Below are 17,345 nucleotides of genomic sequence, written 5' to 3'. Positions count from 1 at the left end.
AAGTCAACTGATGATAAGTAGTAGTCTAACGGTCCAGCAACAGGTAGGGGACATTTCTTCCGTAGTTTAACATGGGTCGGGTACTTGCTCTACCAATGTAAGCTATTATAATAGGATTTCGTGAAAGCAGCGGTTAGCGAGATATATCGGACAAGGCACCGGCTTTAGTACGTTTTTTGTTGTTTGTTTTTTTCGCTCACCGCATGCAGGCTCTGTTTTGTCCCACTTCATTCATCCACCAAGTGCGTTTTGGACGGCGACTACAGCGTGTGTCCTTCCCATTGATGAGAAAACACACCAGGCTGCAAACAGCATGTCATCTCCAGACAAGACAACCCAAAGGAATGAGGTCCTCAATAACATACGGAGGTCCTCGATGGTGGCGGGACATGGGAGAAAACAGTCCGAGTTTGAGATGTCACAAGCCGCCTCAGCCTCACAACCTGGGGCGCTTATTTCTAACAACAGGTTACCGTGTGACGCCGGCGGCATCACCATTCACACAACTGTCACTCGACCGTCGGTGTCTCACCTACCCGGGCTCAATCTGAACCCCCGGATGTCCGTATACAGCGCAACTCGCCCAGTTATCATCAGCCGTGCTTACGTTCAAGGACGCGCTTATAACTTTCTGGAAAGACCATCTGGGTGGAAATGCTTCGTGTATCACTTCTCGGTGTGAGTGTTTATGATGAATAACGTTGATATAACAGTAACACATTACTTGCATTTGTCAACCATGCCAAGTGCTTTGTGGGCGTTTTGCCAAGTGCCAAACGGTTCAAAGCAGTTCAAGGGCATGACACTAGGCTATCCTTTGGATTATTTCTAGTAGTCCTAATACAATACTATACTAGTGATTAAAGGTAAAATGATGCTACTGAATGATACTGTAGGCTATAAGATTTAGGCTATATGTAGATTTATACAGCTGAACAAACTCACTTCAGTATTTAATGAACATTTTTATTTATTTTTATTTCACCTTTATTTAACCAGGTAAGAAGCCAGTTGAGAACAAGTTCTCATTTACAACTGCGACCTGGCCAAGATAAAGCAAAGCAGTGCGATAAAAACAACAACAACAACACAGAGTTACATATGGGGTGAACAAAACATACTGTCAATAACACAATAGAAAATCTATAAACAGTGTGTGCAAATGTAGTAAGTTATGGAGGTAAGGCAATAAATAGGTCATAGTGCAAAATAATTACAATTTAGTATTAACACTGGAGTGATAGATGAAGATGATGTGCAAATAGAGATACTGGGGTGCAAATGAGCAAAATAAATAACAATATGGGGATGAGGTAGTTGGATGGGCTAATTTCAGATGGGCTGTGTACAGGTGCAGTGATCGGTAAGCTGCTCTGACAACTGATGCTTAAAGTTAGTGAGGGAGATAAGTGTCTCCAGCTTCAGAGATTTTTGTAGTTCGTTCCAGTCATTAGCAGCAGAGAACTGGAAGGAATGGCAGCCAGAGGAGGTGTTGGCTTTGGGGATGACCAGTGAGATATACCTGCTGGAGCGCATACTACAGGTGGGTGTTGCTATGGTGACCAATTAGCTAAAATAAGGCAGGGATTTGCCTGGCAGTGATTTATAGATGACCTGGAGCCAGTTGGTTTGGCGACGAATATGTAGTGAGGGCCAGCCAACGAGAGCGTACAGGTCACAATGGTGGGTAGTATATGGGGCTTTGGTGACAAAACGGATGGCACTGTGATAGACTACATCCAATTTGCTGTGTAGAGTGTTGGAGGCTATTTTGTAAATGACATCGCCGAAGTCAAGGATTGGTAGGTTTTACGGTTTTACGAGGGCATGTTTGGCAGCATGAGTGAAGGAGGCTTTGTTGCGAAATAGGAAGCCGATTCTACATTTTAGTCATTTAGCAGACGCTCTTATCCAGAGCGACTTACAGTTAGTGAGTGCATACATTATTTATGTTTCATACTGCCCCCCCCCCCCCCCCCCCCCCGTGGGAAACGAACCCACAACCCTGGCGTTGCAAACGATCTAACAAACTGAGCTACATCCCTGCCGGCCATTCCCTCCCCTACCCTGGACGAGCTGAGCCAATTGTGCGCTGCCCCATGGGTCTCCCGGTCGCGGCCGGCTACGACAGAGCCTGGATTCGAACCAGGATCTCTAGTGGCACACAGCTAGCCACAGCGCCACTAGGGAGACTATATTTAAGTTTGGATTGGAGATGCATCATGTGAGTCTGGAAGGAGAGTTTACGGTCTAACCAGACACATCATGTGGGCGCTGAGGTCAGACTGCTATTATGTAGTATTGACCTTTTGTCTCAACATGTAATTTTGTCAAACTCTATGGGCTTGTTTCCCGGACACAGATTAAGCCTAGGCCTGGTCTACAAATACTGTATATTTCAAAGGAGATTCTCAGGTGAAACCAGCCCTTTATCATCATTCTGTCCAGGTGAAACCAGCCCTATATCATAATTCTGTCCAGGGGAAACCAGCCCTATATCATCATGCTGTCCAGGTGAAACCAGCCCTATATCATCATGTTGTCCAGGTGAAACCAGCCCTATATCATCATGTTGTCCAGGTGAAACCAGCCCTATATCATCATGTTGTCCAGGGGAAACCAGCCCTATATCATCATGTTATCCAGGGGAAACCAGCCCTATATCATGGCACGTTGTCCAGGGACGTGGGCATACTGTAAGGGTTTCAGGGGCCTGATCTCTGGCGGAGGAATGTTCAGTATGAAGACCAACCCCCAATGCTCAGTATCTCCTCTCACTGGAGTTGATAGCGGGCAGCTAAACTTGGCACGTTGGCTGCTTTGAGAGCAGTAGGCCCTGCCTGGCACTGCCACTCTATGACCTGCTGGGGTGCGATGGGGGATGCCAAGGGAATATGAGTGAGCCTGATGCACCAGGGCAGAGATAGTCCTGATAGCACTGGATGCCAATGGACCACCACTACAGATACCCTGTTATGCCCCCATTGTTTCCACAAATGTTGCCTACTAAATAACTACTAAATGGATTCATTTGTTTTTAAGGTTTTAGGCAGTATTTTCCTCACCCGTTAAAAGGCCTACACAGCACTGTCCTAATTATGACATATCAGATGTTAAGAGTCTGGACAGTTTGGTTCTAACTCTGTAACTAACGTTACCAAGCCAAAACCACCTTAACCAGGTAAAGTGTAGCCTTCCAATGGGGGTGCACGGTATACCCTTGCATTTTTTACACTCACACGTGTATTTTCTTACTAGCACTGACTTTGCTGATAGCTGCTTTATTGAGGGAAGTATTTACTGTAGCTAGGTTTCCATCAAATTGGCGACAGCTTTTCATGAGAATATTGTAAAATCCGCGTTTTCCCACCGAAAGACGTGTTTCCATCAAATGTACTTATGGCAGATAAAAGTCTATGCGTGATTAAGTAGTGCACGTAAAAATACCTTTGGCGTTTACATTCCACGTACTGAATAAAAAAAATACAAGTTAAATGGATTTCCATCGCATTTTACACTCACCAAAAATGTTGCGTTATGTAGTGTGCCCACTCTGGTATTGACACGTCTCCTCTCGCCAACAGCGCGCAGATACGCATAGCCGACATTACATGATGAGATTATTATGGACAAAAGAGCAAGATTATCTTTTATTTGTCAAACGGTAGCTAAGCGTCGATGATCATGTCAACAGAATAAGGCCCTCGATATTTATTGGAAAGGAGCATCAAGCTCATCACCTTGCACTTTCACCACCCTGTGAAGTTCCTCATCATTTACTTAAATCTGTAGCCTAATAAACTGCATGATTTCCCGACGAGTCGTAGTGGGGGGACCACACGTGTCATCGTGCGACTCAAAAGTTGACTTTGATATGATGGTTATTATATCAATATTTGCACATAAAAGCGTTTCCAATTACATTTCTCGCATAATTCATTTTACCGACACAAAAAGATCCCACCTTGTCTACTGAATTTTTTTCTGTTTCCATCAGGTTTGTCATGACATTTTTTTTTAACGGACATGTACTTTACTCACATAAAAAGGTTGGATGTAAACCTTGTTTATAACTGTGATATGTGGTGGCCTCACCTAGCTAACAACTGTAAGTCACTCTGGATAAGAGCGTCTGCTAAATAACTCAAACGTAATGTTCATGTTATTTCATTGTTGGGTCTCTTGTTGTCTAACTATAAGAGTGGGAGCCAGGAATGAACATTGGCTTATCACTGACCCAGAGTGAGCGCTTCAGACAGAGCGCTATCAGGACTGCAGGACCTCCCCCACAAGTGTGTGTGTGTGTGTGTGTGTGTGTGTGTGTGTTTGCATGGTTGAATAGTTCCGTTACACCATGACCTCTGTAGATCATGCCTCTAGCTGAACATGTGCTACTTGTGCTCTTTACAATGCTTCCATTGATAATGACATGACAACATTTAGTTGGATACATACATTTACTTCTACTCTACTAAACATTGTTGAGTCATCACGTTCAAAGTGATTGAGATATATAACAGGGAGACTGAGACCCGATACAGAGACCCAGTGACACTGCAACATGAAACTATCACATTGTCCCTTTTGCTCCACAAGCCAGCCGTCTATGACAGCACAAGACAACCTGCCTTAGATGTGTTCTATCATAGAGAGTACCTGATAGTAACACCTTGTGATGTGATTACCTGAACACAGCGCTGCTGTCTACCTCTCTCTGCCTTGTCCTGCTGCCCCCTGCAGACTCAGTAGCCTAGAAGAGATCCTGCCCATCAATAATACATGGAGCTTGGAGACGTGATGCTGACAGTATTGTGTAGAGCTCTTGCCCACACAGCCCACCATATAGGGGCCAGTAGAGCCCATGTTATTTGGATTTACTAAGGATCCCCATTAGTTCCTGCCAAGGCAGCAGCTACTCTTCCTGGGGTTTATTAAGGATCCCCATTAGTTCCTGCCAAGGCAGCAGCTACTCTTCCTGGGGTTTATTAAGGATCCCCATTAGTTCCTGCCAAGGCAGCAGCTACTCTTCCTGGGGTTTATTATGGATCCCCATTAGTTCCTGCCAAGGCAGCAGCTACTCTTCCTGGGGTTTATTAAGGATCCCCATTAGTTCCTGCCAAGGCAGCAGCTACTCTTCCTGGGGTTTATTAAGGATCCCCATTAGTTCCTGCCAAGGTAGCAGCTACTCTTCCTGGGGTTTATTATGGATCCCCATTAGTTCCTGCCAAGGCAGCAGCTACTCTTCCTGGGGTTTATTATGGATCCCCATTAGTTCCTGCCAAGGCAGCAGCTACTCTTCCTGGGGTTTATTATGGATCCCCATTAGTTCCTGCCAAGGCAGCAGCTACTCTTCCTGGGGTTTATTATGGATCCCCATTACTTCCTGCCAAGGCAGCAGCTACTCTTCCTGGGGTTTATTAAGGATCCCCATTAGTTCCTGCCAAGGCAGCAGCTACTCTTCCTGGGGTTTATTATGGATCCCCATTAGTTCCTGCCAAGGCAGCAGCTACTCTTCCTGGGGTTTATTATGGATCCCCATTAGTTCCTGCCAAGGCAGCAGCTACTCTTCCTGGGGTTTATTATGGATCCCCATTACTTCCTGCCAAGGCAGCAGCTACTCTTCCTGGGGTTTATTAAGGATCCCCATTAGTTCCTGCCAAGGCAGCAGCTACTCTTCCTGGGGTTTATTAAGGATCCCCATTAGTTCCTGCCAAGGCAGCAGCTACTCTTCCTGGGGTTTATTATGGATCCCCATTAGTTCCTGCCAAGGCAGCAGCTACTCTTCCTGGGGTTTATTATGGATCCCCATTACTTCCTGCCAAGGCAGCATCTACTCTTCCTGGGGTTTATTAAGGATCCCCATTAGTTCCTGCCAAGGCAGCAGCTACTCTTCCTGGGGTTTATTAAGGATCCCCATTAGTTCCTGCCAAGGCAGCAGCTACTCTTCCTGGGGTTTATTAAGGATCCCCATTAGTTCCTGCCAAGGCAGCAGCTACTCTTCCTGGGGTCTAGCAAGTTATATACAATTACAAATATTACATGCCATTACATTTCATAACATTTTTCACAACACATTGAGTGTGTGCCCTCAGGCCACTACTCTACTACCACATGTCTACAATACAACATCCATGTGTACGTGTGTGTAGAGTGCGTGTGTTATCATGTGTATGTGTATGCGTGTGTCTGTACCTGTGTGTGTGTCTCTTCACAGTCCCTGCTGTTCCATAAGGTGTATTTTTTATCTGTTTTCTAAATGATTCTACTGCTTGCATCAGTTACCTGATGTGATATAGAGTTCCATGTAGTCATGGCTCTATGTAGTACTGTGCGCCTCCCATAATCTGTTCTGCACAGTGGATCCCTCTTCTTCTCTGTTCTACTGGCTGCTGCACAGTGGATCCCTCTTCTTCTGTGTTCTACTGGCTGCTGCACAGTGGATCCCTCTTCTTCTCTGTTCTACTGGCTGCTTCACAGTGGATCCCTCTTCTTCTCTGTTCTACTGGCTGCTGCACAGTGGATCCCTCTTCTTCTCTGTTCTACTGGCTGCTTCACAGTGGATCCCTCTTCTTCTCTGTTCTACTGGCTACTTCACAGTGGATCCCTCTTCTTCTCTGTTCTACTGGCTGCTGCACAGTGGATCCCTCTTCTTCTGTGTTCTACTGGCTGCTTCACAGTGGATCCCTCTTCTTCTCTGTTCTACTGGCTGCTGCACAGTGGATCCCTCTTCTTCTCTGTTCTACTGGCTGCTTCACAGTGGATCCCTCTTCTTCTCTGTTCTACTGGCTACTTCACAGTGGATCCCTCTTCTTCTCTGTTCTACTGGCTGCTGCACAGTGGATCCCTCTTCTTCTGTGTTCTACTGGCTACTTCACAGTGGATCCCTCTTCTTCTCTGTTCTACTGGCTGCTGCACAGTGGATCCCTCTTCTTCTCTGTTCTACTGGCTGCTGCACAGTGGATCCCTCTTCTTCTGTGTTCTACTGGCTGCTGCACAGTGGATCCCTCTTCTTCTCTGTTCTACTGGCTACTTCACAGTGGATCCCTCTTCTTCTCTGTTCTACTGGCTGCTGCACAGTGGATCCCTCTTCTTCTCTGTTCTATTGGCTGCTTCACAGTGGATCCCTCTTCTTCTCTGTTCTATTGGCTGCTTCACAGTGGATCCCTCTTCTTCTCTGTTCTATTGGCTGCTGCACAGTGGATCCCTCTTCTTCTCTGTTCTACTGGCTGCTTCACAGTGGATCCCTCTTCTTCTGTGTTCTACTGGCTGCTGCACAGTGGATCCCTCTTCTTCTCTGTTCTACTGGCTGCTTCACAGTGGATCCCTCTTCTTCTCTGTTCTACTGGCTGCTGCACAGTGGATCCCTCTTCTTCTCTGTTCTACTGGCTGCTTCACAGTGGATCCCTCTTCTTCTCTGTTCTACTGGCTGCTGCACAGTGGATCCCTCTTCTTTGTGGTCCTCTGTAGCTCAGCTGGTAGAGCACGGCGCTTGTAACGCCAAGGTAGTGAGTTCGATCCCCGGGACCACCCATACACAAAAAATTTTTATGCACGCATGACTGTAAGTCGCTTTGGATAAAAGCGTCTGCTAAATTGCATATTATTATTATTATTATTATTCTTCTCTGTTCTACTGGCTGCTTCACAGTGGATCCCTCTTCTTCTCTGTTCTACTGGCTACTTCACAGTGGATCCCTCTTCTTCTCTGTTCTACTGGCTGCTGCACAGTGGATCCCTCTTCTTCTCTGTTCTACTGGCTGCTGCACAGTGGATCCCTCTTCTTCTCTGTTCTACTGGCTGCTGCACAGTGGATCCCTCTTCTTCTCTGTTCTACTGGGTGCTTCACAGTGGATCCCTCTTCTTCTCTGTTCTACTGGCTGCTGCACAGTGGATCCCTCTTCTTCTGTGTTCTATATGTGTTGAGGTGTGGTGGTGGGGTGGTTGGATTCCAGACCAGTCATCAGTAAGCACACTGGACACGCCGTAAGGTTATACGGGCCTCAATGGAACAAACACTAACCACAAGCAAAACAGCAACCCCTCACCCTACAGATGTAGGATCTTTATTTTATCACTCTTTTGTTGGAGAGAATTTTCCTGCACAGCAGGAAATGCAAACTTGTAGTGTATTTGAGTTTGAAAAAGGCTTCTAAAGTTTGTAATTTCCACTTTGAAATTTCAGACTTGATTTGCCCTAACGAAAAATGTATCAACCCCAACATCAATGTCCATTCATTATAATCCACATAATAATTCACATTTCCTGCCGCTGTAGGATTATTTTCCTGCTGTAGCAAACTGGCTCAAATTAAGATCCTACATCTGTAGTTTCCATCAAGGCAAATAACGTGTGTATTACCAACAGTTGAAAAGTGTTTTGACAGGAGCGAGGAGGCTAGTCGAGGGGGCCAGGGCTACTATCTTTGTAATGCTGTAGAGACGATAGACCGACTGTGTGAAGCTCTCTGGCCACGGGTGGACACCTACTCACACTGCTGGATATCATCTCAACATAGGATTTCCATTGACTGAGGGAAAGTCAGCCAAGTTTGTCAAAGGGTGGAAATGGACATTTACTACGTCATCTGCATTGTGTCTGGCTCAGTAGTGTTGTAGCAGCTTGTAGCCTTATCTTGTACAAAGAAAAGCACGTTTATCTCAGTCCTCTTGAGGACTCACAGTGAGTGGTCTTATTGTTGGTTCAGTTGGAAAAAAAAGAGCGAATGACCTTGCATGAGATCAAGGAGAATGACGTACAGGATGTTTTTGTCCTTTCAGAAAGTCAGGGGCTGGTACAGTAGAGGAACTAGAGTGTGTGGATGTGTATTTTGTCTATTTGTGTTGTGTGTGTGTGTGTGTGTGTGTGTGTGTGTGTGTGTGTGTGTGCGTGTGCGTGTGCGTGTGCGTGTGCGTGTGCGTGTGCGTGTGCGTGTGCGTGTGTGCAGAATGTCTTTATGTTTGGTGTGAAGTAGAGGTGTTTGATCTGGTGACACATATATATATATTTGGAACACCATCTACTGTGATGCTGTGTTGAAGTACAGTAACGCCCTCATCTGAGTCCACGTCAGTCGAGGCCTGAGTTCAGCTGAGGTAGCTAGTCTACTCTACTGGCTACAGGCCCACTGCTGCGCTGCTCTACCCTGTTAGCACACTGCACGGCACGCACTCAACAGAGAAATTGACTCTACAGTCAAACACACCTAGTGGCTGGCTCATGAATGATAGATTGTCTGTTTATGACTGAGAAAAAACACTCAAAGTGGGTTAACACCATGAGGGTTTTTAAATCATAGTTCTCAGCTTAAAGTGGGTTAACACCATGAGGGTTTTTAAATCATAGTTCTCAGCTTAAAGTGGGTTAACACAACAAGTGTTTTAAGTCATAGTTCTCAGTTTAAAGTGGATTAACAACATGAGTGTTTTAAAGTCATAGTTCTCAGCTTAAAGTGGATTAACAACATGAGTGTTTTAAATCAGTTCTCAGATTAAAGTGGGTTAACACCATGAGGGTTTTAAGTCATAGTTCTCAGATTAAAGTGGGTTAACACCATGAGGGTTTTAAATCATAGTTCTCAGTTTAAAGCTGGCACACTTTAAAGCTGCAATATGTAACTTTTTGGGGCGTCGGTGTATTCTCTTGACTTCTTTCAATAATATTCCACATACTCTGTCTTGTTTATGTACCACTTCACGTCATAAATAAAGTGATTTGAATGTTGTTCTGTCCTGCAGGTTCCTCATCGTGCTCATCTGTCTTATCCTCAGTGTGCTCTCTACTATAGGGCAGTACCAGGCCCTGGCACATGGCACTCTCTTCTGGGTGGTAAGTTATTATATTATTATATACTCTACTGTAGGGCAGTACCAGGCTGGGTGGTGAGTTATTATATTATGATATACTCTACTATAGGGCAGTACCAGGCTGGGTGGTGAGTTATTATATTATTATATACTCTACTATAGGGCACTACCAGGCTGGGTGGTGAGTTATTATATTATTATATACTCTACTATAGGGCAGTACCAGGCTGGGTGGTGAGTTATTATATTATTATATACTCTACTATAGGGCAGTACCAGGCTGGGTGGTGAGTTATTATATTATTATATACTCTACTGTAGGGCAGTACCAGGCTGGGTGGTGAGTTATTATATTATTATATACTCTACTATAGGGCAGTACCAGGCTGGGTGGTGAGTTATTATATTATTATATACTCTACTATAGGGCAGTACCAGGCTGGGTGGTGAGTTATTATATTATTATATACTCTGTTGTAGGGCAGTACCAGGCTGGGTGGTGAGTTATTATATTATTATATACTCTACTATAGGGCAGTACCAGGCTGGGTGGTGAGTTATTATATTAATATATACTCTACTATAGGGCAGTACCAGGCTGGGTGGTGAGTTATTATATTATTATATACTCTACTATAGGGCAGTACCAGGCTGGGTGGTGAGTTATTATATTATTATATACTCTACTATAGGTCAGTACCAGGCTGGGTGGTGAGTTATTATATTATTATATACTCTACTATAGGGCAGTACCAGGCTGGGTGGTGAGTTATTATATTATTATATACTCTACTGTAGGGCAGTACCAGGCTGGGTGGTGAGTTATTATATTATGATATACTCTACTATAGGGCAGTACCAGGGCGGGTGGTGAGTTATTATATTATTATATACTCTACTGTAGGGCAGTACCAGGCTGGGTGGTGAGTTATTATATTATTATATACTCTACTATAGGGCAGTACCAGGCCGGGTGGTGAGTTATTATATTATTATATACTCTACTGTAGGGCAGTACCAGGCTGGGTGGTGAGTTATTATATTATTATATACTCTACTATAGGGCAGTACCAGGCTGGGTGGTGAGTTATTATATTATTATATACTCTACTGTAGGGCAGTACCAGGCTGGGTGGTGAGTTATTATATTATGATATACTCTACTGTAGGGCAGTACCAGGCTGGGTGGTGAGTTATTATATTATTATATACTCTACTATAGGGCAGTACCAGGCCGGGTGGTGAGTTATTATATTATTATATACTCTACTATAGGGCAGTACCAGGCTGGGTGGTGAGTTATTATATTATTATATACTCTACTATAGGGCAGTACCAGGCTGGGTGGTGAGTTATTATATTATTATATACTCTACTGTAGGGCAGTACCAGGCTGGGTGGTGAGTTATTATATTATGATATACTCTACTGTAGGGCAGTACCAGGCTGGGTGGTGAGTTATTATATTATTATATACTCTACTATAGGGCAGTACCAGGCTGGGTGGTGGGTTATTATATTATTATATGCTCTACTGTAGGGCAGTACCAGGCTGGGTGGTGAGTTATTATATTATTATATACTCTACTGTAGGGCAGTACCAGGCCGGGTGGTGAGTTATTATATTATTATATACTCTACTATAGGGCAGTACCAGGCTGGGTGGTGAGTTATTATATTATTATATACTCTACTGTAGGGCAGTGCCAGGCTGGGTGGGGAGTTAGAACAGCAACATCCTCTCAATCAAATGTATTTTATGAAGCCCTTTTTACATCAGCAGTTGTCACAAAGTGCTTTACAGATACCCAGCCTAAACCCCAAAGAGCAAGCAATGCAGAGGCAGAAGCCCAGTGGCTAGGAAGAACTCCCTAGAAGCCAGGAACCTAGTAAGAAACCTAGAGAGGAACCAGGCTCAGAGGGGGGGCCAGTCCTCCTCCTGTTTACATTCAGGTTTGGGTAATATTCCGTAGGATATTTATGTTATTTACTGCCATAGATCCTTATTGTGTAACAGAGTTGTTGGCCAGCAGAGGGCAGATCCTTATTGTGTAACAGAGTTGTTGGCCAGCAGAGGACAGATCCTTATTGTGTAACAGTTGCTAGGCCAGCAGAGGGCAGCTCCTTATTGTGTAACAGAGTTGTTGGCCAGCAGAGGGCAGATCCTTATTGTGTAACAGAGTTGTTGGCCAGCAGAGGGCAGATCCTTATTGTGTAACAGAGTTGCTAGGCCAGCAGAGGGCAGTAGTGGTCTATTTTCTCTACACTATAGAAAGGCCAATCTTCCTATGACAGTCCTCTCTCTCCCCACCCACCCACCCAAACCTTCAGCACAACATGAATGGTCAGATAGCTTTCCCAAATATCAAACATCAAACCTTACCCTAAACTCCAGCCATACCAGGTCCCTAACACCAAACCTGAATTTGACATTTTATTTCAACTTCACCCTTGCCTGATTCCTCGCCCTATCCTTATGTCTAAAGACCAATTCATTCTTTATGGTGATTTTAGGGAATAATACTGTAATGCTCTTCATTGTATGGGGGAAACTCATTCACATTCACCACCAATATGTAGCATCCACCTGGATGGGTCTGCATAGCCATAGTCAAAATGATATTATTTGTGAACCAAAACAACTGGCAACTTTGTTCATGCTCACAGATCATAGATCTGTGTTGACATACATACTCATCCCTAAAATGTGATGTATGTGCGGTCAGCCAAAGCAACTCTGAATTTTTAAACCAGCCCAGACCCTGACCCAGACCCAGACCCTGACCCTGACCCTGACCCAGACCCTGACCCAGACCCAGACCCTGACCCAGACCCTGACCCAGACCCAGACCCTGACCCAGACCCTGACCCAGACCCAGACCCAGACCCAGACCCAGACCCTGACCCAGACCCAGACCCAGACCCTGACCCTGACCCTGACCCAGACCCTGACCCAGACCCAGACCCAGACCCAGACCCTGACCCAGACCCTGACCCTGACCCTGACCCTGACCCTGACCCAGACCCTGACCCTGACCCTGACCCAGACCCAGACCCTGACCCTGACCCTGACCCAGAACCAGACCCTGACACTGACCCAGACCCAGACCCAGACCCAGACCCAGACCCAGACCCAGACCCTGACCCAGACCCAGACCCAGACCCAGACCCTGACCCTGACCCTGACCCTGACCCTGACCCTGACCCTGACCCTGACCCTGACCCTGACCCAGACCCAGACCCTGACCCAGACCCAGACCCTGACCCTGACCCTGACCCAGACCCTGACCCAGACCCAGACCCAGACCCTGACACTGACCCAGACCCAGACCCAGACCCAGACCCTGACCCTGACCCAGACCCAGACCCAGACCCAGACCCTGACCCAGACCCAGACCCAGACCCAGACCCTGACCCAGACCCTGACCCAGACCCTGACCCTGACCCTGACCCTGACACTGACCCAGACCCAGACCCAGACCCTGACCCAGACCCAGACCCAGACCCAGACCCTGACACTGACCCAGACCCTGACCCTGACCCTGACCCTGACCCAGACCCAGACCCTGACCCAGACCCAGACCCAGACCCTGACCCTGACCCAGACCCAGACCCTGACCCTGACCCAGACCCAGACCCTGACCCAGACCCAGACCCTGACCCTGACCCTGACCCAGACCCAGACCCAGACCCAGACCCTGACACTGACCCAGACCCAGACCCAGACCCAGACCCTGACCCAGACCCAGACCCAGACCCAGACCCAGACCCTGACCCAGACCCAGACCCAGACCCAGACCCTGACCCAGACCCAGACCCTGACCCAGACCCTGACCCTGACCCTGACACTGACCCAGACCCAGACCCAGACCCTGACCCAGACCCAGACCCAGACCCTGACACTGACCCAGACCCAGACCCTGACCCTGACCCTGACCCAGACCCAGACCCTGACCCAGACCCAGACCCTGACCCTGACCCAGACCCAGACCCAGACCCTGACCCTGACCCAGACCCAGACCCAGACCCTGACCCAGACCCAGACCCAGACCCTGACCCTGACCCTGACCCAGACCCAGACCCTGACCCTGACCCTGACCCAGACCCTGACCCTGACCCAGACCCTGACCCAGACCCTGACCCAGACCCAGACCCTGACCCTGACCCAGACCCAGACCCAGACCCTAAAGCCTTCCCTCAACCCTAGACACCACTGAGCAGCTGCTGAGCTAAACAGCTCTTGTGTTTGTATGCTCAGTCTGGCTGACAGATCCCTTCTGCAGTCAGAGGAACAGAAACAAAGGAGAGGAAAGAGGGGGACTACGCTTGAGAGCCGTCCTAGAGAAGAAAGAAAGAGGGTAAAGAGAGAGAGAACGAGGGATTAGGGTTAGACGGGAGCGGGGCCGGAGTGTGGGAGCCACAAGGGCACACGCAGGCTCAAAGGTCACCTCAGACAGCGTCTAACAGGATTAAATGATGCTGTCCACTCATCAGGACGACGCCCAGAATCACAGATTTCTCTGTCTCTGTCTCTCATTCTCTCTCTGTCTCTCTGTCTCTCTCTCTCTCTCTAACTCTCTCTCTCTCTCTCTCTCTCTCTCTCTCTCTCTCTCTCTCTCTCTCTCTCTCTCTCTCTCTCTCTCTCTCTCTGTCTCTCTGTCTCTCTCTCTCTCTCTCTCTCTCTCTCTCTCTCTCTCTCTCTCTCTCTCTCTGTCTCTCATTCTCTCTCTGTCTCTCATTCTCTCTCTGTCTCACTGTCTCTCTCTCTCTCTCTAACTCTCTCTCTCTCTCTCTCTCTCTCTCTCTCTCTCTCTCTCTCTCTCTCTCTCTCTCTCTCTAACAGGAGATAGTGCTGGTGGTGTTATTTGGTGTGGAGTATGGTGTGCGGCTGTGGTCAGCAGGGTGCCGTAGTAAATATGTTGGCGTCTGGGGCCGGCTGCGCTTTGCCAGGAAGCCTATCTCCATCATCGGCAAGTGACTGGAGCACACTCCACGCTGGTTTCCTCAGTCTTCAGATTAAATAAGATAAAAACATGTACAATAATGCCAGTTATTATTCAGTATGCAAATAGATATCCTAATTAAGTAACAGTGACAATTTAACATCCGTCGGAACCCTCCTGTAACATGGTTCCCTCCTGTAACATGGTTCCCTCCTGTAACATGGTTCCCTCCTGTAACATTGTTCCATCCTGTAACATGGTTCCCTCCTGTAACATTGTTCCGTCCTTTAACATGGTTCCCTCCTGTAAAACGCTACCCTCCTGTAATATTGTTCCATCCAGTAACATGGTTCCCTCCTGTAACATTGTTCCATCCTGTAACATGGTTCCCTCCTGTAAAACGCTACCCTCCTGTAATATTGTTCCATCCAGTAACATGGTTCCCTCCTGTAACATTGTTCCATCCTGTAACATGGTTCCCTCCTGTAAAACGGTACCCTCCTGTAATATTGTTCCATCCTGTCACATGGTTCCCCTCCACTGTGTGCTTCTCTGCAGATTTGATTGTAGTGGTGGCCTCCATCATCGTGCTGGTAGTAGGCTCCAATGGACAGATGTTTGCCACGTCTGCTGTCAGGTAAGACACTGGCCCTCGACTCTCATGTCCAACGTTTTCTAAGTTTACAACATTATTATGCAGGGCTCCAGACCGCAACCATTTAGTTGCATTTTGCGACCCTTTGACTTGGCTATTGGGAGAGCCGTTTCTTATTGGTCGAATTGGTGCTGCACATTCTACATGGTCACCGCACTCCAAACTTCCTTTTTAGGAGGCTAAAACCATGATTTGGTCAAATGATTCCTGTAATGAAGGTCTCTGCTCTGCCCCTGTGCCTGTTCTGCTGGGGCCTGCTGCTCTAATGAGTTAGCCACTCACTCACTCTCTCCCCGCATTCCGGGATATTTTTTATTTTCTTCTGATTGTATAGGCTGTAACATTTCAAAATCAAATTGTGGGTAATACACAGCTTTGGAAGCCACTACGGTTGTCGCTGTTGTCCCTGTTGAAGAGAGGAGGTTCTCAGCTTTCTGTAGATATAGTTTTTATTTCTCCGCTCTCAGTATTCAGCTCTATAGCACAACTATTTTACAACCAAGATATTTGATATGGCTTTGAGATATGCAGCTTGAGAATTGCGCTTCGGCCATTGCGAGTGCATAGCCTTATTGGGTAGTAGGTTATAACTGCAATGTTTGTTTTAGGACATTGAATTGACTGTTAGATTAATACATTGCCACCAGCAGTGGGTATTATGTTTTAGAGTTCAAATCAAATCAAATCACATTTCATTTGCCACATGCGCCGAATACAACAGGTGTAGACATTAGGGTGACATGCTGACTTACAAGCCCATAATCAACTAGTTAGTGATCTAGCTATTGTGTTTTGAGTTTCTACTTACTCAGGTGGTGAAATAGCCCCCCAAAAAATAAGCCTATGATATTATTGCACAGAAAGATGTGGACAAATGTATCTCTATTGAACAAAATAAAAATCTGGAAATTTTGGAGCCGTATTTCAACAGTAAAATGTAACAACAATACCCTATTTGTCCCAAAATTCATGACATCACTGGATTCGTTTTTTTTTTAAATTATTTTTTAAAATATCTTGAATCATGCATCCCTGCATGGACATGTTAGATGAAACAACTTATTTCTTGAATATCATCTCAGTAGTCTGTCTATAACTGAATTACTTTATAAGATGATTACAACATTTTTTTTCTATTGTGTGATGCTGTGGGAAAGAAATTGGTGCCAGCAGTTCCACCAGGTGAAAATGTTTGTCTGGAGTCCCGATCATGAGACAGAGAGTGTGTGTTTGTTCCAGAGGGATTCGCTTCCTGCAGATCCTGCGTATGCTCCATGTGGACCGGCAGGGAGGGACGTGGCGTCTGCTGGGCTCTGTGGTCTTCATCCACAGGCAGGTCAGTTTGGGTCCCTGAAAAGCGCTGTATAAATAACATGCATTCTTATTATTATGAGTTGTTCACTGAGAAACAGACTTGACAAACACTAACACACACACTCGTAATTTAATGCTGAACACTTGAGCGTCAATTGTTTTGTTTGTTATTAATAACTTTATTCCTCCTAGATAACTATGTTTAATAACTTGTCTCTCTCGTGTGTGTGTGTGTGTGTGTGTGTGTGTGTGTGTGTGTGTGTGTGTGTGTGTTTCCAGGAGCTCATCACCACGCTGTACATTGGTTTCCTGGGGCTCATCTTCTCCTCCTATTTTGTGTACCTGGCAGAGAAGGATGCTGTGGACAGCAATGGAGCCACTGAGTTCGGGAGCTACGCTGACGCGTTGTGGTGGGGGGTGGTAAGGCTGCTGTGTGTGGGTTCGTGTGTGTGTGCGTGTGCGTGTGTGTGTCACAGTAGGTTGGTGGCACCTTAATTGGGGAGAACGGGCTCGTTCTATTGACTGGAGAGGAATGAGTGTAATGGTATCAAATACATCAAACACGTGGTTTCCATGTGTTTGATGCCATTCCATTTGCTCCGTTCCAGCCATTATTATGAGCCGTTCTC

At 46.3% G+C, this 17,345-nt stretch overlaps 1 protein-coding gene across 1 annotated transcript in view; it reads left to right on the top strand.

The window, feature by feature from the left end:
- Positions 1-313: 313 nt before the first annotated feature.
- Positions 314-17,345, top strand: part of LOC311125012 (potassium voltage-gated channel subfamily KQT member 1-like) — a gene marked incomplete at its 5' end in the record, with an annotated part of 31,477 nt that continues 14,445 nt past the window's right edge. The window contains 6 exons of the mRNA XM_084199103.1: positions 314-678; positions 9,736-9,826; positions 14,648-14,774; positions 15,306-15,384; positions 16,642-16,738; positions 16,996-17,136. Coding sequence (XP_084055229.1) covers positions 314-678; positions 9,736-9,826; positions 14,648-14,774; positions 15,306-15,384; positions 16,642-16,738; positions 16,996-17,136 — 900 coding nt within the window. The remainder of the gene's footprint in view (positions 679-9,735; positions 9,827-14,647; positions 14,775-15,305; positions 15,385-16,641; positions 16,739-16,995; positions 17,137-17,345) is intronic.

The sequence above is a fragment of the Coregonus lavaretus genome, assembly GCF_964263955.1.
Source record: "Coregonus lavaretus genome assembly, contig: HAP1_SCAFFOLD_814, whole genome shotgun sequence".
In the NCBI taxonomy this organism is placed as follows: domain Eukaryota; kingdom Metazoa; phylum Chordata; class Actinopteri; order Salmoniformes; family Salmonidae; genus Coregonus; species Coregonus lavaretus.
This window is presented reverse-complemented; position numbering and strand designations above follow the sequence as displayed.